We start from the raw sequence: 25,471 nt of genomic DNA, 5'->3' as shown, positions 1-25,471 counted from the left end.
TAACTTAACCTCTAGCAGTGAGGTCCTGCGCCTCTCCCTCTAATCATCTCCTGTTTCCTCTGTGTTAGTCTTCTCTGAAGCTCTTGCCCTGCAGAATCCAATTTATTTTCCACACCTCCCCTCCCCTTCGTTTTACTCAAAACTGTTTGCATTGAAGCCCTAAATCAAGTGTTGGAAGTGAACTTGAAGCGGCACGGTTATGAAAATATTGCCAGTGAGAGATGGTCCTAGCAAAGGAAATGAGGACAATGCGTCCAAGCTTCTTGGCTGTTTTGGGAGCCCTCACTTTTTACTTAACAACAAGCAGCCCCCGTTTCCCTGCTTTGTCAGGAAGTCTGTGACTGACTGGTGGTCAAGGTTCAGTGATTTGCAATGGTCCTGTGTTATTTATAGGCCCCGATGGCCTCAGAAGTCCTGGGTTCAATGAATCTCCATTTGTTTTGGCAGGATAGATGTCTCCGAGTATGTGTGCCCCTGTCAGGTGATGCGAAGAGGAGAGAGTCATACATAACTGGTTCTTCTGAGTCTCTCTCTCTCTCTCTCTGTGTCTGCTTGCATGCTTTAAAGCCAGAGGATAATGAGGCTATCAAAGACAGATTAGGGTGCTTGGAAAAGAGACAGAGACCGGAAGGCCTCTCAATAATGTCAGCCATGTTTGGTCATTGTGCAGCACAGCTCCACATATTTCTTGTGAACCCATGGCAGTGGTATGGTAACAAGCTATCCAAGACTCCTGCTGATAAACAGGGGAGTCAGATCATGCTTGTGTGTCCTGTCTTGATCCCATAGTTTAGAACAGCTTAATTTACGGCCGTCTGTCAGCTGAGGGAGCTCTAATTTATGGTTGGCGAGGAAGAGCAGCCATTGTAGTGCAGGGCAGCCAATCATCAGCCCTTCAGCAAGAGTGCATGGTGGTGTGATCCCAGCTAATGAGTTTGACAGTCTCTGGCACTGTCTGCTGTCATAACCAGAATGACAGGTCTCCCCTAAGAGGGCTGCATCACATTGTCCCTCTGTCTATGTGTGTGTCCTCAGTGAGCATCTAGTTTGTAGTCTGAGCTCCAGGCGTATTAACATCAGAGAAGGGACATCCTGATTGACTCTCTCTTTCCTCTCATGTCAGTTTAACAGCAGGTTATAAAAACACACATCCATCCTGAAGCCACACTCACCGAAGTGACACGTAACCCAGCCGTTGGGTCGCAGGCGCGACTAAGAGGAAATGAATGCTTTTGATTTTAGGGCTGTGATTAATCAAAGAGGGACACACGCACTTGTATAGACACAGGATGAGGAAGAGGCGATGCTGGAATTTACAGTTCACAGAGCATTAAAAACACTGGTCTCAAGCTTTTTTGAAAAATATCAGCCTTGATGTTGGCAGGGTGAGTGGCTCCTTCGCTCTGTGAGTTCTCTCACTGACATTTTTTCCTCCTCTACTGAGGGTCTTCTCCTAAATTAGGGCAAAATATTGAACAACTTCCTCCACTCTAATTCAGTTTGTAGAAGTAGTCAGCCCAGAATATTTGAGGAAAAGCATTCTGGCTGGAGTATGTCGCCTCCGCCGATTTATCAAACCACATGTCAGCTGTGATTTAGGATGGGGTGGAGAGGTTATGTTGATGGTTTACGCACTGCAGCCGCCTTCTGTGGCTCGTAGCCTCCGTAGTTCCTGGGACTGCTTCACTTTTTGTGAGGCTCCCTAAGTAGTTTTATATTCATGGAAAAAGTAAAATCAGTTTACACTCATTGATTAAACGTTTTCCAAGTCGTCAACACTTGACTGGTGCTTCTTCCAGGAGCTTGTTTGCCTACAGTGGTTTCCTTTTTGTCCCTACTAATAAAACAAAACCTTTTTTCTCCCTCCCTCTGAAGGTTCATGAAACCTGCGCCCATGTTTCTTGATCCAAACTTCAAACGTCTTGCAAAAGTCAGCAATTACTTGCCTCCATTCGGTTTCAAAACACAAGGTAAGAGCGAGTCATTACTGTGTTTTTGTCACCATTCGTGATGTCCACATATCCATGTACAGTTCTTGACTTATGTTTGTTCTCCAGGCAACTCTATAAAACATACGATTCAACATGTTTTATTTAAGTTAAGATAAGATAAGATAAGATAAGATCAACCTTAAATCGTCCCACAGTGGGGAAATTTACATCGTTACAGCAGCAAGAACAAGGAGAATTTAACATAAATAGTATGTGAAGATAAATATGAGGTATATTTGGATGTGTAGACATACTTGTGTCAAGGCCAAAGCTGCATCAGCTCCCACAGTGGCCCTCATTTATCAAGCAAACGCATGACAGGAAATGGGCGTATGTTCATTTCAGTCTTGATGTCTTATCTGTGTGGATGTGAGCGGGAGCTACAACCAAATCTCGTCAGATCTCAGATCGTGTTCACACACTTCTGTGTCAGTTTGACCTGCCAATGGTAGACCTGGTGGATTGTGATGAGACCATTTGACAGCCATGCAAGGCAGGAGCGTGCCCTGCATGGCTGGAGTATTCTCCTCACTGAGCAAATACCCTGCTCTACAGTCGTATAAGATGATTAAGACATGATTTATCAGAGTAGGAGTGTACAAATGCACACCGGTGATGGTGGAGCGCTGCTTCAGGGTAGCCGGCTGACTTTGATCAGTGAGAGGAACTCTGCTCTCCGTGCTGGAGATTTAGACATGCCTGTGGGCCTCTGCTCAGTGTTGCGCTGAACCACCAGCCACCAGGAGGCTTCACGTACTGTACCTCTATTTCTGCTGTAACTCGTTAAACCTGCATTTCAACAAATTAGCACCAAAACCAAATAAGTGACAGGCTATTCTGTAATCTGATAATCAGACTGAATTTCCATTTAGATGTGTTTTACAGATTGCTATAGAGAGACCTTTCCAATTACTTAATTATTTGCTTTGTTTTACGTTCTCGTCATCAATTTGAAGGTTTCACTCTGAGGGTCAGTGTGTAGAGGACGCCAATGTTCTGTCACTTTGGGCTCTTTATAATTATTCTTTTGTGTGAGTCTGGTGGGTTTGGCAGAATCTATCATTCTGCCTTTGCCAAAGTTATGATATCATTCGCTGTAAATGCAAACAGGGACATACACAGTCAGTTTATTCCAGGACAGACTCCCCTCAAAGTTGTCAGAGGAAGTTTCCAAATGTCAGCCTTTGATGTCACACATTGGCAGGTTTCTAAAGTATATTTCACCAATTTTTGACTTTGGGGTTTCATTTTCAGATATCATGCGTCTTGAAAGCATCACTGTTTGGTGTCTGATTCCTCAGCATCAACGGTGGAGAGCTCCCGAGCTCAGGGCTGTAAAACCTTCCTCGATGAAAGCTCACTCTTCAAATACCAGGATTAGAGGATATTACAAGTTGGAGTATCTGGCCAGTTCTCTTACTGTCACATTTGAGTTTTCAGAGCCCCATCTCTGTCATCACAACTTCATCATACTAGTCTAATGGAACTATGCCCATAGATCTGAAGAAATTCAACATCTTTCTAGTCAGGCTTCTGTGTTTCTCATCATAGCAACTTTTGTTAGTGATGTGCAGTGGTTGGGCTGCTGAATGCTATGTTGGAGGTCTCCCCTCCCCGGAATCTTCTTTTGTGCATCCACACATAATGCTTGTCCTTGTTGTCTTACCTCAACACACGGCTGCATTCAAGATAGGAAACTAGCGCACAATGCTGTGGGAACTGGTGAGATAACGTTAAGACATGCCATGTCACATTTTCCAATACTCTGAGACAGAATCTACAATGAGTGTACCCTGGCAGGATCTTCAGCCTCTGTCTCATGAACACACCCACACACACTCACTGTCACAGTGGCTATCAAAAGAACACTCCCTGTATGAGCATTACACCTGCTTTCTATTTTCTCCATGGACTGCGATGGCAGCGGGGTTTCCCTTTGAGTGCCACTCATGTGGAGAGATGATACGTGTGGATGTTGAATTGAACGTCACAAAGGATTCCAAATTGGGAGCATGCAGGTGGAGGGCAGGAGTCTTATTTTAACTTTCTCTCATGCCAGGATGTATCGTCACATCAGAGTGTTTTTTTTTTTTTTCCAGCTGATCTCCTGAAAGCTCTTATCTGGGAGCAACTGAGAGTGCTTAGGAAGGGCAGCGTTCTTTATACTGAGATGTCTAAATTGCTGTTAGAGTTGCTGTTAGAGAGAATCAATTTGCTGCTTGAAAGACAACTTTTTTTGTAATCGATTAATGTCTTCAGTCTTGGGTTTTTTTTTTATAGTAAAAATGCTTCCAAATTGCATTCCGTATTTGTGTAAATTCAAACAGAGCGTGTAGAGTATTTTATTTTTGGACTGTTGGATGTACAAAAGAAACAGCTTGTGCATGTCGCAGTGTGCTTGAGAAAATGGCCGTTAGCGATTTATTTATTTGATTCTAAACGCTGTAACAACTAAAGCTTAAATTGACTTGCCATGAAAATAATCAGTAGATGAATCAGACTATAGAAGCATATGTGCCTTTTTATATAAACTGCTATCGACTGTTTACATAATGACTCTACCTACAGCACACGAGGTGCTCCGAAAGGTACAAGCAGTACTTTTAGAATGATACAGCGAGACAGATTCGCCACCGCTGTATGTGTGAAAACATCGAGTTCAGTGTAACTGCTCAGCTGGCGCAAACACATCGACGATGATATTCAGCTGACTAAGACAGTATTTGTCGTGATTCTTAATATTTTTGGATAACAATTATTTGGATAAATGTACACTGCTGTCTTCTGTCAACCTTTGAATTCTGAAGTTCTGATATAAAATGCAACTCACTTTTTGCGTGTACAAAACCAGTGCACCAAAGTAAAGTGTGCAAAAAGATATTGTTAGCAGCTTTTCTATTTTAACTGGCACGAGTTCTCACTTTGTTGCTGGCGCCAGGTGCGAGCTGTCACAAATGATTAATTCTGGAAGTGACTTGCTCGTTGGCCCAAAGTAAACCTGTGTTTTCTTTGCGATGGTGTTTTCTTTAAGTTGCTGCTAGAAACGTTTGGATTCAGTAATGGTGCGTTAAAAATATCCAAACTGTTAATGTTACGCCTTGCTTGTTTACACAGAACCAACCAAAACTGGCTCACTGCCACCTCAGCGTCTGATTTTACACAACAGTGTCGCGCTCTGCCACAGAGACGTGTCTGCGAGAGAGCAGTTCCGCCATTTCACCGTCCTTTTACACAGACGCCCATTTGGTTTTGTTTTGGTTTTCTGCCGCTGGCTCAGCAGCAGAACGGTCTGGTAGCCCCATCCAGACTACTTTTACACAGATGGCAGAACTGTAATGTAGTATACGCATCTTGCTTGTGTAAATGGACTACGGTCTAAAGTAAAACTTTCATCATACTTTATCATGTAAGCATATCGGGTTACTGGTTTTGAACCAGGCTCTTTGACATTTCGATTAAGTATCACATGGAAACGTGTGCTGCAGCAACTCTGATACTAAATCACATTACATATGTTCCACTGCCATGTGAATGCAGATACCCAATACTGTCCTCGGGTCTGGGCCAGGCCAACTTGAACAGAACATTGCTTTGAGTGAAATACTCCTGCCATGTGTCAGCATTAAATGTATTCCATCCCTAATTAGACCCTTGGCAGGTCTTATTTCATTCCCCTCATTGATCTGTGCCAGCAAACAGTAAAATAATTCAGACAATGGCATTTGAACCTTTCCAAATATGACTTGGGGTTATAACATTCATAACTTTCATTCTTGTTGACTGTTTCAGAAGATTAACTCCATGTTTTGTCCGCCAAACCAAAGCAAAAGTACACGCTCTGCTGAATATAAACGTATAATTTGAAACAAAGATGGCACCTGCTCCGCCGCTACCGTTGATACTCAAGTGTTCACTTTTATAAAATGTTTTATTTCCTAGCATGACTTTATTCTTTGACTCAAAAGCTGACAGTAAATACCGTTCACTCATCACTTGATGCTCCCTATTGTTTAGGCTACACTTTTCCCAACAAAGTGTCTGTGTTTATGTGTAATGTGATGCTTCCAACCGTCCTCAGTGTTACCAGTCCAGATTCTCGTCATTCAAGTGCCGTGGTGGGACCAGCGTCTGAACCTACAGCTATTCGTCTTCGGCTGTAGCACGAGACATACTTGGCTGAAATGTTTACCTCGGGTACTTATAACAATTAGCTCCCATGTCATCCTCCAGAAGAGTGTCCTGCCTATTGCGATTTTTCACTTTTCACCCGCTTGGATCCAGGTGTGGTCCTGGGCCCTGTGTTTATGCTGCTCAGGGTGATGCTTGACGCCAGACATCGACACCACATCCAAACAATGGACCGTTGCTTTGTGCACCTCCCCTCAGCAGGTTAATCATTAGGATCATTAGCTAGGTGAATGGTGCTGTGATAGCCTATAAACTACTTTGAGGCCCCACTCTCCCTTACTCTCACTTGTGCTGATCCCCCCCCCCCCCCCCTTGAAGACTGTATGTTAACTATATTGAGTCAAGGAGAGAAGTTAATGAAAATGCCACCTACCTTTTTAAAACTACGACTCATTCTGACTCAAGTTTTTTCCTAATGGAAAACAGAAAAGGAAAGGAAAGCTGATGAAGTGCAATCATCTTCCTTCTATGGTTCAAAAATGGAACTGGAATCTGCATATTGGTATGTCTATGATGGGTGAATTACAAGAATGAGAGGCCTAAAAATGGTCAGGAGACGAGACAAATATATATGATACTTAAAACTGGAAGCATGAGTCGAGCAGAATGCCCTGTATAACATGGCAGGAATGTTCGCTATGGCTAAACATCCCTGTTTCTCACCCTGCGATCAGAGGGGCGCTCGCCACGCAGAGAGACAAGCTCAACATCGCCCACTTAACCAGGAGAATGTGCTTGTTTGAAAACAGCATTCCTCCCTGAGTGCTTTTATGGGAGAGTTTCTGCATACACACGCATACCATCCTGAACCCTGTATGTCTCTTTCTCCCAGATTCCCTCCTCTCAGGAACACAACAGCTTTTTTCTCTCTGTAGTACCACCAGCACTCTTTCTGAGGGTTGATCGCTCCCTCCTTATCTGTAGCTGAGTAAACGGAGAGAGGTGTTCTCTGCTCCAAATCGTCTTAAGACCACCTACTTTGCTATACCTGCGGTGGTATGTGAAGTCCTTGGCAGTTTGTTTATCTTTCCTAGCAGAATTTCCCTCATTTTGGACTTTTCAGACATCTAATTTTCAATATTGGACATTTAAGGTGATTAACCCCAACGATAACAGTCAGCAGACAGCAGATGTATAAATTCAGTCTTCTCTCGATTGCCAAGAAACAAATTCATCCACCAATTTAAACACTAACAGTTCTGAGATATACTGTAACCTACTCAACATTTAGTACTCTAATGGTCCAACTTTATGCTGTGAACTTTAATGCAAACTTAAATTGTTTTATTCACGTCTGTTGGTTATCTCCTCTCTTTTTTTCCTCCAGAGAGAATCATAGACAGCATTTTATCAACCACCAAACAATTTGGACTCAGAGATGAGCTGGACAGGTAATTGTTATGAAATGAATTTCTCTTGTTGATAATTAGGTATATCTGCTATAAACCTAATCTACTCACAGTCATCACAAGGAAGTCCTGTTGTTTCTTCACTATTTATCTGTTTCCTAATTACAGCCTCATCTGTAAAAGGTGCATCATCGTGGGCAACGGGGGCATCCTGTCCAACAAGTCTCTGGGGTCGCGAATAGATGAGTATGATGTCGTCGTGAGGTGAGAAGAATCCCTCGTCTCCTTGTCTATAAACTTACTTGAACCACACATCATTTAAGTAAGTACTGATGTCGATGTGTAATAAGCAGAGTCTAAATGTCACTAAGCTTTTTTTGTGTTGGCAGGTTGAATGAAGCTCCAGTCACTGGTTACGGCAAGGATGTTGGAACCAAAACGACCCTGCGAATAACCTACCCAGAGGGAGCCATTCAGAAGCCCGAAAACTATGAAAAAGATTCTCTTTTTGTATTTTCTGCTTTCAAACCACTTGATTTCAAGTGGCTAAGACAGATGGTCTTCAAGGAGAAACTGGTAAGAGCAGATTTGCGTCATTTTCAGTGCACGAAACCCCAAAACTGCTGGTGACAGATTTCACAGTTGTAACTCCACAGCTTGACATTATTTTGTGTGGGTCACACAACCCCTTGGCTGGTCCACCAGGAAACTGTCTAAGGTGTCAGCTTGACATTGGGTGATTATTTCAGTCAGCTTTCTCCACCCTGTCCACTTTCTGAGTCCTGGCGTCTCCTCCCCGCTACAGAAACAACAACAAACCTCTGAGCCAGCGAGCTACTAGCAGCCTACGCATGGAAAATGGCCAGTTTGGATTTTGATCATGCGTTAAGGCAGTCGTGCTTGCTTCTTTGGGTGAATAGACATAAGGATGTACAATGACTGTAAATATATAAACGGGTTTCCTGAGTAGAAGGTGGTCCCCCTCAGAGTTATTGCGTAAGGGCTCTGTTGCTGCATCCTGGCCTTAGCAGGTTGAACCAGACGCCTCTGCTGTCTGATGGAGGGACGTCTGGCTACGTGGCAGCTGGCAGATTTTTAAACACAAAAGCACATCTGAGATGAAGACTCTTCTTCTCACACAGCAAAGACTTGGTTCTTTTTAGATTGTCATTAACTCTTAAACATATTACTTAAAAGGGACTCACCTCTTATTATGTGAGGGGTTGTAGGTTTTATGAGACGCCGATGCCCAGTCAGTGTCTCACCTGCCCTAGATAATGGTGAGCTCGTCCTCTCAAAGTATATATGTCCTTTTACCAGCCCACTATATTTTTAAGATGTTAAGGATGCGGAGCACCAAACATGTTTGAAGTGTCGCAGCAGGTTAAGGGACATGTGGACTTGTTACTGGTTAGCAGTTGTGTTTGTTCCGCTACTCCAAGCCCAGCAGCAGCAGCAGCTTCCTCTGCTTCCTCTGCTTCCTGCTGCTGCATCTCGCTGATCCTCCGGACAGAAGGTGAGACACTGACTGGGCATCAGCATCTCGTAAAACCACACCTCAAAATAACCAAGCTGTCCCTTTAAGAATGACACGTTTCATTTTCCCTTTCAAACTCTGTCTTTGATGCCCTTTTAAGGTCAATGAATTTGAGGTTGGGCTCTTATTCAGCAGTCCGACTGACACAAACGTCTCTCTTATCTCTCTAAGTATTAATGGAGGGTCAACGTATGTCGTTCCTGTCTATTGTCACTAAAAAGCTCTCATAAGCACTTTCCTTCTTTCTATTAGAACAGTCTGCAGTATCTCTTGAATAGATTATTTGAGCCCGTTCAACTCTGGGACAACGGGGGTACTTATGAAAAATTTTTCATAGATCACTAAAAATCATAGTAAAGCTAAAACTAAGCTGTCCTGTGAATGACCGCTTCGTTGCTCTCTCCATCTGAGGCCTGAGACATGCTGGGAACATGTGCCAATCATCCACAGCTGGGTGAATCCCTTGGTTATGTGAAACACAAATGTTCGAAACCATTGCAAAATTGTTGGCACAATCCTTAATGGAGTTTCCTGCACAGACAGACATGATTAGCTTCGATTGTTTCCTCATTTCTGCTGAGGGATGCCTCTGTCTAATTGGGAAACCCAAGACTGGGGAAACCCACTTCATTTTCCAGCACAGCTGTGTGACTTTCTGCTGCCAGCTGCCAGATGGAGGCTTCATAACATGACGTGTCATAACACAAGAGTTATGGGTTGGAGTGGATGACCAAAAAAAAAAAAAAATGGAACCAGACGATACTGTTACAGTAGGGGATGGAAAGGGCATACAATGGCAAGTGTGAAGTTGGACTGAAGAACAAAGGGGAACAGAGGAAAGATAGATGAAAAGGATAAAGGGATAATGGCCAGGGAAAAGAAAATGAGCAGTGGAAGGTAACGGCAAAGTTAAATGGAAGAAAATGGCCTGGTTGGTTGGCTGATGGCCCCTGCAGTCTGTGATAGAGCCCAGATTTTTCTGGTGTGTCAGAGAGGACAGTGGAAATGGCTCCTGGGATAATTGATCTGGCCTTTAACATCCAACTCTTTGATCTAGAGAGGAACACAAAAGTTTCTCATGGGGGAAAACTCAGGTCGACGATGATGATGTCGAAGAGAAGAGACAGATGTGCCAGCGCCCTTGTTTGATGCGGGATCTGTTACTTTAGATCTGCAGTAGACAGTTGCAGTAACTCTCATCCAAACATTACACTGTACCTCCTGTGTGTTTTCTTTTGTTTTTTACTTTACTGCCCCTCAAAACTGTCTTTATGATACTTGCACTGTGCCAGGATTAGAGGTGATATTTATTCGGAGGGTACATCACAATCCTCTCGTATTTCTCGGTCCAAAAAAAAGTCAACGATAAGAAATATAATATTCTCAGCATTATGATCACCAGTAGTAGGATTACTGTTTCTAAGTTATGAGAAACGGTCCATTTATATTTAGTCAATGCAGATAATGCAATGATGGCATTTACAGATTTGTCAGTAGTTAGCTCTAGAACCTAGAATACGTTCTCTGTGGAGATCAGACCTCCACCAAGACTAAGTTTTTATTAAACAGTGTTGAAAAAGTGATCCCCGGTAGAGCCATGTTGATTTAATTATAGATATTTACAACTACGTTACGTTTCAAGTACACAAAGAAAACAAATTCAAACGTGTTGATGCGACAACATGCTTCTCTAATTGTATTGCGATCAGATTTTCACCGTCTGAATTGCAGTCAAATAGTATTGTGAGGTGACTTTTCATTCCATCTCTTTACCGTTATTTATTTTAAGTAGCCTGAGAATTTCAGGCACAAATGAACTCATTCCTATTACTGCCGCGTCCATGTGCGAAATTAAAGTCTTATTTACTATAAATGTCGAACTCATCGACACGTGAATTCCCGTTCATCTAAAATCGTCTGTTTGCAGAGCGCAAGAATGCAGGTAATAATTTATACCATATATGCGGTAACTAGCTATTTAAGAAGGCTGACAAGCAGTGAGCAAAAAGGAGCAATGGTGACCTTTTCAAAGGCAAAACAAAACCTAAACCATGGCAACAATATCTCTTTACAATGGGAGGTGGGTTTTTCAGTCTTAGCTGCAACATGACAGCAAGTGAAGTCCTGTTAAAAGACCGTTATCCTGGCTTCATTATGTCTGACTCACTCCCACCACACACTAATGCTGTGGAAACATAAACAGTGCTGTGTTTATGTGTGTATGCACATGTGCCTTCTCACACATTTCTAGCCACAATGACTCATAATTGTTTTTAGAAAATCACTCATTGCAAAACAACAAGCATCAACATTTCTTAAAGCCGTTTGCAGCCATCATGGTGTACCGATAAATATGAAGGCAGCTATTTTTCGCCAAAAGCCGCGAGCCTCCTTCTCTCCTCTCCGCTGGTTCTTCAGAGACAAAGACCTGAGTTCAGTTTGCACAGCTTTTAGATCCAGCAGCTTTGTGTAACCTGCACAGTCCCAGCTGGAAGGGATGCCAGGCCTTTCGACTCTCTCTCAGTGGTTCTGAAAGTCCTCCTCCTTTGAAAGTATAGTGGGTGGTATGCAGTCGCGCAGACACGAGAATTCCATCGTTATTGTTGCTTTGCCTAACTGCACCGATTTAAATTGGCAAGGCAGTTTCTTATTTATTTAGTGGTTTTTTTTACATTCCCCCCACAAAGATGCATGCACGTGTGTGTGTGTGTGTGTGCGCGCGCGTGTGCGTGTGCGCTGTCATTAACTTTTTAGGGCAAAATCCAACAAAAATCGACCCACATTTTCAAAACATGACCACGGCCCTTTTAGAAGAGCGTGTACCATGTAGCGCCATCATGAGGCTTTTTACTTCCTGTGTTACTACAGGTCCTCACGTCTCAGCCCACATCTGCAGCAGCCTGGTTGATTATTCAGTTACATGCTGTTTACACGTGTGCTCAAACATGATTTCGTCGGCTGTTGTCAGTTTCTTATGTGTCTAATTGAGATTTTGCCTTTATCCGCAGTGCACGTTCATGGTTCATGCACACACAGCCGCAGCTGTTTGTATATACAGGGGTATTTTCAAACAGAGCCAGTGAAGGATATACAGCCAGCGGTAAACACAGAGTTGGAAGGTGGAGTGTCAGTGTTCTATCTCCCGTGTTTGTTTACAGGAGCTCTCTTTGCTTTCTACAGGCCAGAGAGAGAAAAGATGGATGGAGACAATTTGAGGAGGAGACTGCTTGTCATTTAATAGAAATGCACCCAGGGTTCTTACCCATAAAACCATCAAAATATTGTAACGAGGCCAATATTTTCTAAACATTGCATATCTTTTTGGCAATTTCAGAATTTGAGGATGCAAAGAAAAACTTAAAAAGCCACATTTTCTCAAGTTGAAGGTTGTGTTGTACAGTTTGACGGACAAATGTCCAGGTGAGCGTTCCCCTGGGAGAATTTGATCATAGAGGACTTTATAGAAATGACATTTTAACCCACATGTTTATTGTAAATAACTATATGCATCTTTTTTCCCCCAACCCAAACATCTGTGCAGAAGCCTAAAGTAGCATGCATACATGCATTCATAAACATTTACATACTTGTAAACATGGATTTAGAACATGAACCAAGTGACTAACATAGGGTCCGGATGTCACTGATTACTGGGAGTGTTGTGTTTCAAAACTGAGTCACCTACCTCGCCAGAGATGATTAACACTCAGACCTGTACGCTGCGTTCTTCTAGTACTGTGGTCTGATGCACTGGATGCTGGGTAATGAAATATTTATACAAGGGTAAGAATAACTTCCCCTGGTTAAAAGAGGTCATTGTACTTCATCTCATAACCTGCTACGAGACCAACGAGAAGTAGGCGTCAGATCTTTCTAGATGTCACCTGTTGTTTCCTATTTGTCTTTGGAGACGCGTGTTGATGGCGTTCTCTCTATTTGCCATCCTCCTGAGAAGACATTCCATACACAAGTTGGTGAATGCTTCAAATGACTGAATAACAAATCTGCTCATAGTGTTATTTTTGGATTCTTTTTGGCTCCTCTAAACTGTGGTCCTCCTTGCTATTAACCACCTACTTTGGCAAACCCCTTTCCCTCCAAACATTCTCTCTGGACTCTCCTCAGAGGAGAGCTAAAGTGGTGAGCTGCTGCAGCTTGTAAACTTGAAAGGTCCAACATGTACACAGTACTAATTGTGACTTTGAGCATGTCAGGATTTCTGTTTTTGTTTTTAAATTGCATTAAGTCTACCTTCCGGAATCCAGTCCAGCTCATTCTGCCGTCCAACCACATCCTCTCAGTGGTTTACAGGACTGGAGCTGCAGGTTGTATGAGAGTGGTTCTAAAGGAAGCGAGGACACCTCTCTTATTTTTTTGCATTTAATTCTGGAGAAAACATATCAACATGCAGAATCTTCAGTCGCATATCCAGTGACATCATTGTTGGGCATCGCTTCTTGTGACCTATTTAGCCGTGATCATTTTAATCATTGGACTTCACATCCACCTGTAAAATGTTCCTAACATCATGTGGCAGCCATGTTGGATTAAAGATCTTAAATATCTTGCTTCATATTTTAATCAGTCCTTCAACAATATGTGAAGCTTAGTCTAATCTGATATTTTCGATTCCTGCGGGATGCATAGTGAATCCTTTTCAAATCTTAAATGCTCTTAAAAAAAAAAAACAGCTGATGAAGATGAGCACGCTCATCCATGACCGTCATTGCTCCCTAGATGTTTTGGGTAGAAACACCTCCTTGAGTTTACATATTTCCATTTAAAAGTATTGCACATTTTCCATTTTAGTCATTTATTTCTCTGGTTCTTCACTCTCTTTATCTCTTTGTTCATAACAGTTTCCATCTCTTTGATCCCGCTCTTCTCTCGGCTTACAGTCGGCCTTCTCCTCACCCTCTGACATTGTCCTGCTCTAATCCTGAGCATTAAGCTCCTTTGCTGATGCTTTGTATGGCTGTGAGTTTTCCTACAGTGCTGAAATTACATGACAAATACACTTAATGTTTGCAAAGCTTCTGTTCTCGCTGACAACACTGACACGGAGAGATTGAGGGAATCAGTGCGTTACAGGGGGATTTACAACGATTCAATATGGCACTTTCATAAAGTTGGGGACTCGTGACAAGCAGGAGAATGAATACGAGGGCCCGACTGATGCAGGATTTTTAGGGCGGGTGCCGCTAGTATTTGATCCCTCAAATGTGGTTGTTAAACACCTGTGACAAATAAGTAATGGAGGCAGAGTAATTGACAGTCTAACAATAAACTTTTGTCTAAAAAAAAAAACACAAGTGCACTGAATTAATAATCTTCCCTGATAATGTAATCATGGCCAGCAGCATTTTTTTCTGAATCAGGATCTTGAAGAAAATCTAAATACCAGACTACATATCAGAGGATATGGATATGTCAGCAATATATCGGCCAGACTTCAATGAATATCTTGACTTTTGGCCTCCAGTGTGGGTTGATATCCAAAAACAACTGATCCTTTTTGTCCCTGCATCCCAGAATTCAACCGCCTCCCTTGTAAAGAGTCACATCTTCGAAACTAACAGTCTCAGTTTGGCACAGACTCTCCGTATCTGGTGACCAGGCCATGGCACGCCATTATCTGGGTTATTTTGTCATGCTTTCAAAGGCTTCCTCGAGCAACAGAGCACTAATACATAAACCTCACCCTGTTCATATCCCTAAGGTCAATAAACTAATTAACCCCAGGTGTACCCTGCAGAAACTCTGCAAATGGAATTTTACTCCCTGGTGGCCGGTCCTGTCTGATAGACAGGTCAGGTGTAAGTTAACTCCTCAGGTTTGTCTCATGTACATGTACAATACAGCAAACAAATTCTGCAGTAGTTGATGACCGCCGGCGACTTGTATAACTGCAAGTTATTATACAAATTGCTTTGATTCCATTTTTAAAAGTTGAAGAAAACCGCTCACCCGGCCTCAGACCTGGTAGAGGCGCTGGAGCGAAACAATGTGAACAAAGAGAAGATTGATTCCATTTTTTAAGGCCAGTCGACCATAGTCAGGATCAGCTTCTCTACAAAGCTGTGAACTTTATCTTTTGCTTTGATGCAGCAGTGGTGTGGGACTTTTCTTTATAAAGCACATGCTGATGAGCGGAACAGCCAGTGTACAAGTGAGACTGAAGCATTCAGTCTTCTGAGTGAATGATTTCTCTCCAGTGAATCTCCTTGTATTGCAATGACCTCTCACACTTAAAGCTTGTTTTAACAGGTGCTTTATTGAGGCACACAACCGTGCGCTTACACTTAAATGTAATAATCCAGGTCAATTTACCCATAAAGCAGTCACAGGAGAAGAGAAACAGCCATTTCCTCTCGCATCACCGCCCAGCAACGGCCCAAACGCCTGAGCTACACATTTTAGTTCACCTTTGAGTGTGTGTCAGGGCTTGGTGAGTAAGCAGCGTAAGACCACTTTGCTGCTTCCTGTTCCTTCCGTGTTCAAATGCCATTGACATAGCGGTGTTTTCTCTTGACTAACTAATACACACTCAGCTGGGGTTAGCGGTCAGGCCAGTGGAAGCCACATCCTGTTCTCTTGGGGCAGTTTGAAACAGCTCTGGAGCACTGCTCTTACTGTCCTCACTCCTGATAGTTCTAGCCCTCCAAGTTAACGTTTATTTATGGTGGTGCAGTTCTAAAAAATCAAATAAATCTCTCCTATATCACATGTACATTTCAGTATTCACACCAGTAGCAACCGACAAGCAGAGTCCTCACTTAACAGCTCCTCAGGGCCGTTTGAACTAAGCGCCTGACTCAAAACATCCTGGTGGAAGCCGTCTGAGGAGCACAGAGTGTTTTCATAAACTTTTACTGTCTATTCTAACTGGTGAACATTAGAGCTGGTGACATCTACTGTAAACAGCTGCCCACATTCCCCACTTCCCACACAACCCAGTCGCTCTGACAGTCCTGAACCCTGCTCAAAGCCACCTGTACTTAACCACTCGTCTGAAAGTCATCAAAGCCATCCCCACCCCGTGACATTCGTGTCTGTATACATGTCAGGTCACTCCTGTGTAAAGTAAGGGGTGTGTGTCATTGGCTTCTCCCCTTCCTTGAATAAAGAAAAAAAATGCATCCCTCTCTTTATTCAGCGTACATAGACACGCACACATCCAAACAGCGCTGCTAAATAGATTCCTGGCAAACACAAGCTGTGTTGACAGGAGAGATGAGCTGCTGTTCCTGTTGCAGCTTGCTGAAGGCACAGAGCCGGGCCCTCGTTCAAAAAGAGCCGCCACTGTTGTAGCCACAAAGCCAGGAGACTTGTTGCTACTGCCTCTGCCAACACACACAGTCATGCATGGCTGTATCAAAGGCAGCCGAGCGAGTGCTTTACTATTTGAACAGGTGATTCCCATTTACATCTTCTGATCCCAGTGGCTTTATTCCTCTTAGGAAGTCACACTGTTCGTCAAGTCAATCACGGCTGGTTTGATGCATGTTCGTTTTGGTTATTGTTTGACGGATGCTCCAGTCTTTAAGGATCCACATTTGAAAGGTCCCTTATTTAGTCTTTATCTTGATATTCAGAGGCTGTTCTCGTGTGAAAAATTTCACGAGAGTTAAATATTCTGGTATTGCGGGACAAGCTGCCCTGATGATGAGGGTCTCCATAGCAGCCTCAGGTCAAGGTGGGATTTGAATCATTTCCCTTCGGATGCCATATTTAACCTCTGATGTTGGCGCGGGATAATGTTACAACTTAGCTATGGAAAGGAAACACCTCCTCTTGCGTCCGAGGGTGGGAACAGGGTTCTACGTTCCAGAAGTTCTTGATCACTGTCAGCCTCATCTGTTGTGTGGTTTTAACCTCAAATAGACAAAAGTTTATAGAGTAATAATGCATTTTTTAAACAGAATTAAGAGACTGCCAAGCTGAGAAATTTCAAATGTGTACATTTTTGCTTAAAGAATTCCGCCTCCTAAAATGAAGACAAATAATTGTGATAACTGACACAACGATCATCATTCTACCATTAGAGAAGCCATTTTCCCCACGTCGAGTGAGGACTGTAAAGCTTTAGCCTGTCAACACTCTCTGGCAGCTGCACCCCTCACCCACCGCTAGACTCCGCTCCTACAGGGGTCGTAATTACTGATGTCCTCGAGCCCCTCGCCCTGACTTCATCCATTAAAGGCCTAAAAACCATTTTCCTAATCAGTGCAAGTAGGGGTCTGGCTTCTGGTGGGCTTTTGTGTTTTATGTCAGCGGTGCACAAGGTATCCTCACTTTGATGTTGGGCAGGTAAATTGCAGTTGGCTGTGGAGAGTGAAGATGTCATCACGCGGTTGTCAGTTTTGTGTTTTATGTTCATGGGAAAGATGCTGTTAATGTTAAAATGACTAATTGTCTCCTCCTTTTGTCTGGACTGTCTCACCACCTCAGAGGGGTACGGAGGGTTTCTGGAAGTCGGTGGCCCACTATGTGCCTCGGGAGCCCACCGATATGAGAATCCTCAATCCCTACTTCATCCAGGAGGCTGCCTTCCAGTTCATAGGTCTGCCCTTCAACAACGGCCTGATGGGCAAAGGGGTAGGACACATGCAGGCACACGCCAGTTATAATATGTATATGCGCGTATATGTGTGTGTGTTGTGCTGGAAAGTCGAGAAGGAATATTGCTAGAGAATTGGAGGGGACATGAGGAGTGTATCACCCTAACTCTACCCTCTGGGGCCACCACAGCAGCCCTTCATGAACTCAACATGTGTTCAACATGTGGGCATCTGGCCTTTGTATGTATGTGTGTGTATGTGTGTCTGCGTGTGCTTGGTCAATTGTGTGTGTGTCTGGCTGTGTGCAGTGCTGTCTCATACAATAGAGGCTGCAGATTTTTTTCATTCAGTCATTTTTATCCCAAGAGTCCTTCCCCTTCTCTCCTCCGACCATCACACTCTATGTTTATGCCTGTGCAAATTAATGAAGAGCTCTATTTGTTATCCTGGTGTTTGGCTCGGTGTTTGAGTGAAAGTGTGGCTAAATTAATGTGTATTAGAACACACAGTAGGGGGTTGGCCAGCTGCTGGTTCAGCTCCACCTACCCTGAGGGCAGCAAATCAGGGTAATGATTTAAATGGGGCCTCCCTCCACTCTTTCTTCTGTGCCCCCCCCCCCCCCGACACACACACACACACACACACATACTGTGTACCCCCCAGATCTTTGGCAGCCCGAGGCAGTTAGGAAGCACAGTTCAACCCTGTAGATGACGGTGTCGTAGCAGGGGTCGCATCCTAAAGGTAATAGTTAATCACCAAGTGTTCAGCGTCATTTCGCGGCGGTGGAACCAAACACAGAGAGAGACTTACAGAGGAGGGAAGCACATACGTCTGTCCTGCAGCCGTCCTCATTCATACGTGGAGAAAAAAGGTTTTATTGACAAATGTGCTGTGTTACATCATAAATATGCCTGTTTGTGCGTGAGTTGTGATGGTCTGTGTCTGTCTTCAACACAGAACATTCCAACTTTGGGGACTGTTGCTATAACGATGGCCCTGCATAACTGTGATGAGGTGGCGGTGGCTGGTTTTGGCTACGACATGAACACGCCGCACGCACCACTGCACTATTATGAGACGGTCAAGATGTCTGCCATTAAAGAGGTGAGTGTTGAGTCCACGTCAGAGGCACTTGAGGGTTTTGTTTGGAAACAAATCAAAAACTTGAAATACTGAGTTTTAAACGTTGGAGCGCTCGTGTGTCAATCAGGAATTTTGAAGATTCTATCAACGCAAGACCAAGCTGTCATACTTCAGTGGTGAGATCAGGGAGGAATAATTGAAGAACACCTCTGACCTGTGATGAGGAGGAGCAGTGCGCTACTCCTGCAGAGGAAGTGGAGTTTAACAAATACAACTGAAGACAAATCTATAATTCATTCTTAAGCCAGAGAATAGATATTATTATGAAGTGACAGACACAACTACATAAGTAAATTCCTCAAATGAAAGAGCGACTGGTCGTTATCCATCAGTGTAGCAACATGCTAACTGTTACTGAATGGTTTGACTGCGTCGGTCACGTCTTCCTCCTGCTGTTTACGCTGAAGCCCAGTGGAATCAAAGATGTCAGCCATGTGCTGACGTGTGTAAACCATGACCTCAGTGTGATGATAACCTTTCTCTAAACTCCCCGTGAACCTTTGGCATTTATTATCATCATCATCTTCATCAACATCATCAGCTACATGTGGCTGATGACTGGGAATTCTTTTGGCTTTGTTGTGTGGAATACTAAACCACTGCCATTCCAGACAGCGTTTGATTTTCTGACCCCGGAAAAGTCAACCATGTATTATTCCACAGCGTTCGCGAAAGAGTCTGTTTCATATCTGGATGGACCCTCTAAAGCTCTACAGACAACATGTAACTAGCCCGACCGCACTCATGTACACAAGTCAGTCTTGGTCGAGAACCTGCTTTGCCACTATATTTCCATTCTGTCCTCAGGTATGTTATCTCATAGAACGTACATGTTTGAATTGAATAAGCTGTAGCTGCTATAATCAATATTTTCATTAACAATGGCTCATTTTACTTTGTTTGTGTAAAAGGGTCACTGGTAGTGCAAATCCACAGAGAATCACCGCTCTGCTCTGCAGCGCCACAGACCTAACAGGGACTTTCAGACCTTTTCTTGTGGGTTTTATCGCAAAAACCTCGCTTTTTTCAAATTTAAAAAAAAAAAATCATTCTCATCAAACCCTTTTCCAGCCACTGCAGGGAGCCATTTTGAACCAAAACAATCTGACACATCTCGCACAGATCACCTGCCCAGCACCAGATTTCAGTTAAGACAGTGACAAAGTGGCAAACACTACCCTTCCTCCCCAGCGACAGTCAATCCCCTCTCAAGTCTGACTCAGGTCTCCAGAAAGTGTTTGATGTGCAAACTTTATCACATCCAACCTCAAAGTTGACCATTCGTTAGTGTTTCCTGTTTCCACCATCCTCACATAAAGATACGTTTGACTATTGAAGCCCAATTTTATGTAAATTTGTAAGTTTCATCTTAAACATTTTTATGTCTTCGCACCAGCAAAAGCCGTGGCTGAAGGCCTTGCCAGTTCTTTCCAACGTGATGACGTAGAGATTCCCTCAAGGTTTCACCATCTTCACGTACAAATGTTCGCTTAGATGCAAAGGTGAACTGACTCAGATGTTGGTGCTCAGAGGTCAAGCTTAGAGTGACCTCATGAAGCAGAAACATCTCAAACATCATCCAAGTAGTCAACCTGAATGTGACATCCTAATGGTGTGTAAAACAGGTTTTTAGTGATACATCGATTTGGATTCCTTCAAGGCATTTCTGAGATGCATTGATTAAAGTCTGCACCACACACGCACACACACACACACACACACACACACACACACACACACACACACACACACACACGATGAATCACATGGACGTTGTGCAGCTGGAGTGGGTGGCGGACGTGGACCTTCAGTTCCCACTTGTGTGTTTCTTCTGTCACCTTCATTTACTCTCTGGCTCTTCCTCGTCTCACAGAAGTAATAAACTCTGGTTTCATATCAGCCTACGGGACTGAATCAGAGCACAGCAGGATTAACACTGACCCAGCGGGGCCACATGTACACACACACACACACACACACACACACACACACACACACACAGTCCCTGGCACTTGTTAGGCAGGTGTGCCATCATGAGTATTGTTGAGTATGTGAGATTTTCTCTTCATACTCTTGATTAACCTGCCAAGTCCTTCCACTCTAGCGGTCATGTTTTTGATGTTCTTTCCTTCTTCCTCTCCCACAGTCGTGGACACACAATATATCCAAGGAGAAGGAGTTCCTCCGCAAGCTAGTGAAGGCCAACGTCATCACAGACCTGACCAATGGTATCTGAGTTTACACCCAACCTCTCTCCTTCTGCCTTTCCCAATGGACTACAAATCAGGAAGCTGGGAAATGGATCGACTTTAGGAGGAGGAACCCTCAAGTGTCCAGGCGGCCTGCGCACTGCCGAGGAGGTTTCATATCAAAGGAGATTATTTTCGACAAAAGATACAGGAGAGGTTTTTGTGGTGACATTGCACACACGTGCCTTCTGAACCAAAGACTCATGCTGATTGAAGCAGCAGGCGACGTGGTCACAGGACATTTGCCCCGTACACTAGCGTTTACCACTTCAAACCCCCCTATCACGTGAATGAATCGTAGGAGCGGAGGCGACACTCAGGTGTCAGCATTCCGCTTGAATGACAGGATGGAGAAGAGAGGACTGAAGTGGAGAGACGGTGCAGGGACGGGCTGAATATTAGCAGTGCCAAACGTACCTCGAACAAGGGAGAGGCGGTCCTCTCCTTTTGCTGCCTGAATGTATTCACTTTCCTCAGTGTAAATATCAAAGATTTTTACAGTTCTTTCTCACAAGCTGCAGCACCCCCTGCCCGCCCACCCCCACCTGTCATCTCTTCAGGCAGTTACTGTCCAGGGTCCAAACCCAGGCGACGCCCCATAACAGAAGGTGGACCAGGGAGTCATCAGTGTCAACCACAAACAAATCAGACCAAACGAGTGACCCCAAAAACCGCTTTAGCTCCCTGGAACGCGGCACACAGAAGAGCTGCGCCTTTTTGGTGGTGTCTTGATGGTTTGATGTTACTGCATAGCATCAGATAAGAAAACAAGATTGTTTTTATGTTTTAGAAAGATTTAAATTAAAACTTGTTTTACTAATAATTGTCCAGAGTCTCTATGAAAATGACACTGAAAACAGGAAACTGGAAGAATCTTTTTGAACTAAATTGCAGGACTGTATTTATTCTTGCCATCCCAGGCAGGTGAACCCTGAAGTAGAATTCAGACACCGCACCTCTCGCCCTCCCACCTCGGCGCGCCCTTGTAAATCCCTTTCAGTTCATGAATGTCACGGTACGGTCCTCGCCGCCTGATCAGGTCGTCATGGAGATGCAGTAAATCTGCGTTCATGGACAGCAGAGACTGTACGTCAGATCCCCTCTCCATCCTCCCGCTGCTGCAGATTCTTGTTCTTCAATTGTCTGTGACATCTTGGCTTGTGGAATATAAATATAGATATTTTTGTTTTATTTATTTTGTTACAGAGTCCCAATGTTTTTGATCACAGGCAGGCCTGCTTTCTGTTGTTTTGTTCAGGGGAAACACAAAGAGTTTGTGTTCCTGTCAAGTTCACCACCATGTGCTTCCTAAGAGATCATCTTATAGGTTTGTGTCAGAAGCAGTGTCTCAGTCCACTGATCTGTTTTTAGTCCGTTTCATGTTCAGTGTTTATCAGATTGGTCTTGTTTCAATGCTTTATGCAGCTGTTATTAATGCAGTACTTGTGCTCTCCTGTGACAAACAATAACAATCTTTTTAAATTTCTCCAGGAAACTAGGAATCAGTGAGCTGCGGGTCAATCATCAGACTGTTGCCACGCTCCATCTCCAGTTACTGTTGTGAGCACATCTTTGCTGACAATTGGCTCGCGGTTTTTAAGTGCTTAGGTTTTCATCAGCGTAGCGGTTCAGTATTACACAATCATTCCTGGCTGTCAGGATCAGTGGTCAACATATGATGATGAGCTTTACATCTTGACTTTCAGTGCTTTTCAGACGCTGATTCACCAAAGCAGACTTTTCTCATTTTACTGCTTGATTTTACGTCATCAGGTTGTTTTTCTTTTTGTCTACTTCTTCTTCGGAAGTGCATACTTACTGTAAATTGCGTAAACGCACAGACTCGCTGCCATAACTCCCAATCAGTAAGTTGCTGGTGTTGCAACTGTGCTTCTTTTTTAATTTTTCATGAGGTTTTCTCAGACGTTGGCGGTGCAGCGGAGTGTCAGTTCCTTTCAGAAGGGAAGTAGAGGTCCAACTTGGGTCTTGAAGAGAAACGGTTCAGGGACTAGATGGCGTCATCTCAGTGCTTCACACCTCATACCTGGAAACTGTCGTGAGGTCACTGATCCAGTATGAGGCGTCAGCTGCCAGTCGGGACGGGTCAGTCCTCGCTCCCCTGGTTTGGGACCAGTCCATCTCCTATCTGTGGTGTGTCTCGGCAACAATTTCACACCTACACTCACTTGCCAAATTATTGGATACTGGGTTTAGAACCTGACTGAAACTCATTTTTGGGCTCATTCTGATCTTTAAGAATCAAAGGAATGATATTTCCTACATGAGTGTTGGTCTGATGGACGACACCTCTGTCCAGCGCGGTTGGGACGGCTCGCAACGTGTTGGCTCGCACTGGAAATGGTCATGTTTGTGGCGGTTCAATCATTCGCAGCTGACATGACTTGACCTGTTTGCTGCGCACTCTGCTGGATAAACTGTGTAACAACAAAGTTTCCAAATTATCCCGAGCATCTCTCGATACATCATGGTGTATTTTTTTAGAGAGAAAAGCTTTCATTTTGGTGTAATGGAGGGCAGCGGGTAGCAAGGGGGTAACCCCCCCCCCGGACACCTGACGAGATGCACTGACCATTTAGCTTCCTTGCTGGTGTGTCCACATTCCATGGTGGCGGTACGGGGTTCAAGTCCAGTGGGGCAGATGGCGCTTACACAGCAGAGGTTACGTTGCCACATATCAGAAAACAAACACCCAGATCAATGTGTCCCATCTGTCTGGGTCTGGTTGATTTTACTCGAATGGTCATTGTGAGGTTGTGATTATGCTAAATACGGTTTTACTGATTTAGCAGAAGCTTTTTACACAACGTAGGAATGAGACCGTATGAGATTTTCACAGTGTGCTAAATGTCTCCGGAATTATCCCAGTACATCGTATGAGACAACTATTGGCCCTGAGTAGATGCTGAATCATAATTTCACCAAATATGTCCTGACAGATGTGAAACTTGAGCAGTTCATCCACTCCGTTCCTTCTTTTGCTCTTACTATTGCGAGTAATTATTCGCTGGCTTGAGAGTTGAGATCTTATCCACTTACATGAATATGTCAACACAAATGGCCACTATTCTGAGTGGGATGTGGTCTTTTAATGTTCAGGGAACACAGTAAGTTTCTCCTCCATTTCCATTGTTGTCTACCACCCCCCCCCCCCCCAAAAAAAAGAGCAAGATCAGTTTTACCACCATCTCGTGAAAAATAGGCTTTGTGTTTGGTCCGAATAAACCATCATTGATTCATATGATTTAATTAAACAGGAACCTCGGTAGAACCCAGTGGTAAAATTAGCCCTCTCAGAAAAGGAGGATTCATGGCAGAGCGTTTGTATTAAACTGCTGTTGCGTTATTTTGGTGTACCTAATAAATTGGCTTGTGAGTGTACGTTAGCTTCTAAACAGCTAGCAAGCTAACCGATCTTGCTTCGTTAGCAGCCGCTGTTCGAACGTGGCTCACCGGTAAAGTTTTGGGGCAGCTGACTGATAAAAGCTTGATAGTTGGTGTCCTTGAAGGCACCAGCAGGGAGCGTTGGAAGTTGACAGCTGCAGCTTCACAACGTGCTCGTGTGCAACTGAGAAAGAGTAAAGGCAACGGTCACGATGAGCATGGAACTCGTTCGTGTGTCTCCGTTGCGCTGAGGTCTGTAGCTGGAGTGAGCCCTCGTCATTTTTACAGGTTTTGGGAATTATAAGAAATGCAGGCGTTCAGGCGGATCGGGCCCACATCCCCTCCTGGAGGAACCTTAATACCGCAGAATGTATTCACTTGATCATTGTTCATGATATTTATAAATCTTTATTTTTTTTAAACATTTGACCATCATCAATGGGATGTTAAGTGATCAGATTAAAGTGTTACTGTTTCTCTTTATATACAATTATAAATGGCTTTCTGAAACTCAATAAAAGGTTTGTAATGGAGAGCTGCATCTGTGGACTCATCCTGGATTTATTTAACAGATCCTTCGCGTGTCCGTCTGTTCCTTTCCTGTTTATACGACTTCTCAGGAACATCCTCAGGGAATTTCTTTAGGCTTGGCACAAAGTCCACCGCAACTAGAGCATGAAATTAGAAGATTTTGGTGTTCGGAGGTCAAGGTCGCCTTCACCTGATGTGATTTCAGTGTCCTGGGAATCCCTTTTTGACATTTCAGCAAATTTGGCACGAATGTTCACTCAGAATCAAGGATGAACTCAGAAGATGTTGGAGGTCAAAGGTCGAGGCAGCTGACAGGCACCCTCTGCAGTGGTACAAAACTGCAATGCTGTATTTCTAGTTTTACTTCATAGAATAATGTAGCAGGTAGTTTAAGCATCTATGCAGATGATGATAGTCACAGTTGTGGCCTCATTCCACACAGTACTTTAGGTTTAAAGGGTGCGTGTGTGTGTGTGTGTGTGTGTGTGTGTGTGTCTGCATCTGGTTTTGGTTACCC

At 43.7% G+C, this 25,471-nt stretch overlaps 1 protein-coding gene across 3 annotated transcripts in view; it reads left to right on the top strand.

The window, feature by feature from the left end:
• st3gal3b (ST3 beta-galactoside alpha-2,3-sialyltransferase 3b) overlaps positions 1–24,950 on the top strand; it is a 42,288-nt gene extending 17,338 nt beyond the window's left edge. For all 3 annotated transcript variants that reach the window (XM_086203316.1, XM_086203315.1, XM_086203314.1), the window contains 7 exons: positions 1,876–1,970; positions 7,507–7,570; positions 7,697–7,792; positions 7,918–8,104; positions 17,517–17,663; positions 18,587–18,733; positions 20,919–24,950. In XM_086203316.1, coding sequence (XP_086059442.1) covers positions 1,876–1,970; positions 7,507–7,570; positions 7,697–7,792; positions 7,918–8,104; positions 17,517–17,663; positions 18,587–18,733; positions 20,919–21,008 — 826 coding nt within the window. In that variant the 3' untranslated portion in view covers positions 21,009–24,950. The remainder of the gene's footprint in view (positions 1–1,875; positions 1,971–7,506; positions 7,571–7,696; positions 7,793–7,917; positions 8,105–17,516; positions 17,664–18,586; positions 18,734–20,918) is intronic.
• The last annotated feature ends 521 nt before the right edge of the window (positions 24,951–25,471 follow it).

The sequence above is a fragment of the Aulostomus chinensis genome, chromosome 5, assembly GCF_037954235.1.
Source record: "Aulostomus chinensis isolate RoL2024-O1b breed Wild chromosome 5, RoL_Achi_v1.0, whole genome shotgun sequence".
Taxonomy (NCBI): domain Eukaryota; kingdom Metazoa; phylum Chordata; class Actinopteri; order Syngnathiformes; family Aulostomidae; genus Aulostomus; species Aulostomus chinensis.
Note: the sequence above shows the minus strand (reverse complement) of the source record. Positions and strands in the feature narration are given on the sequence as shown.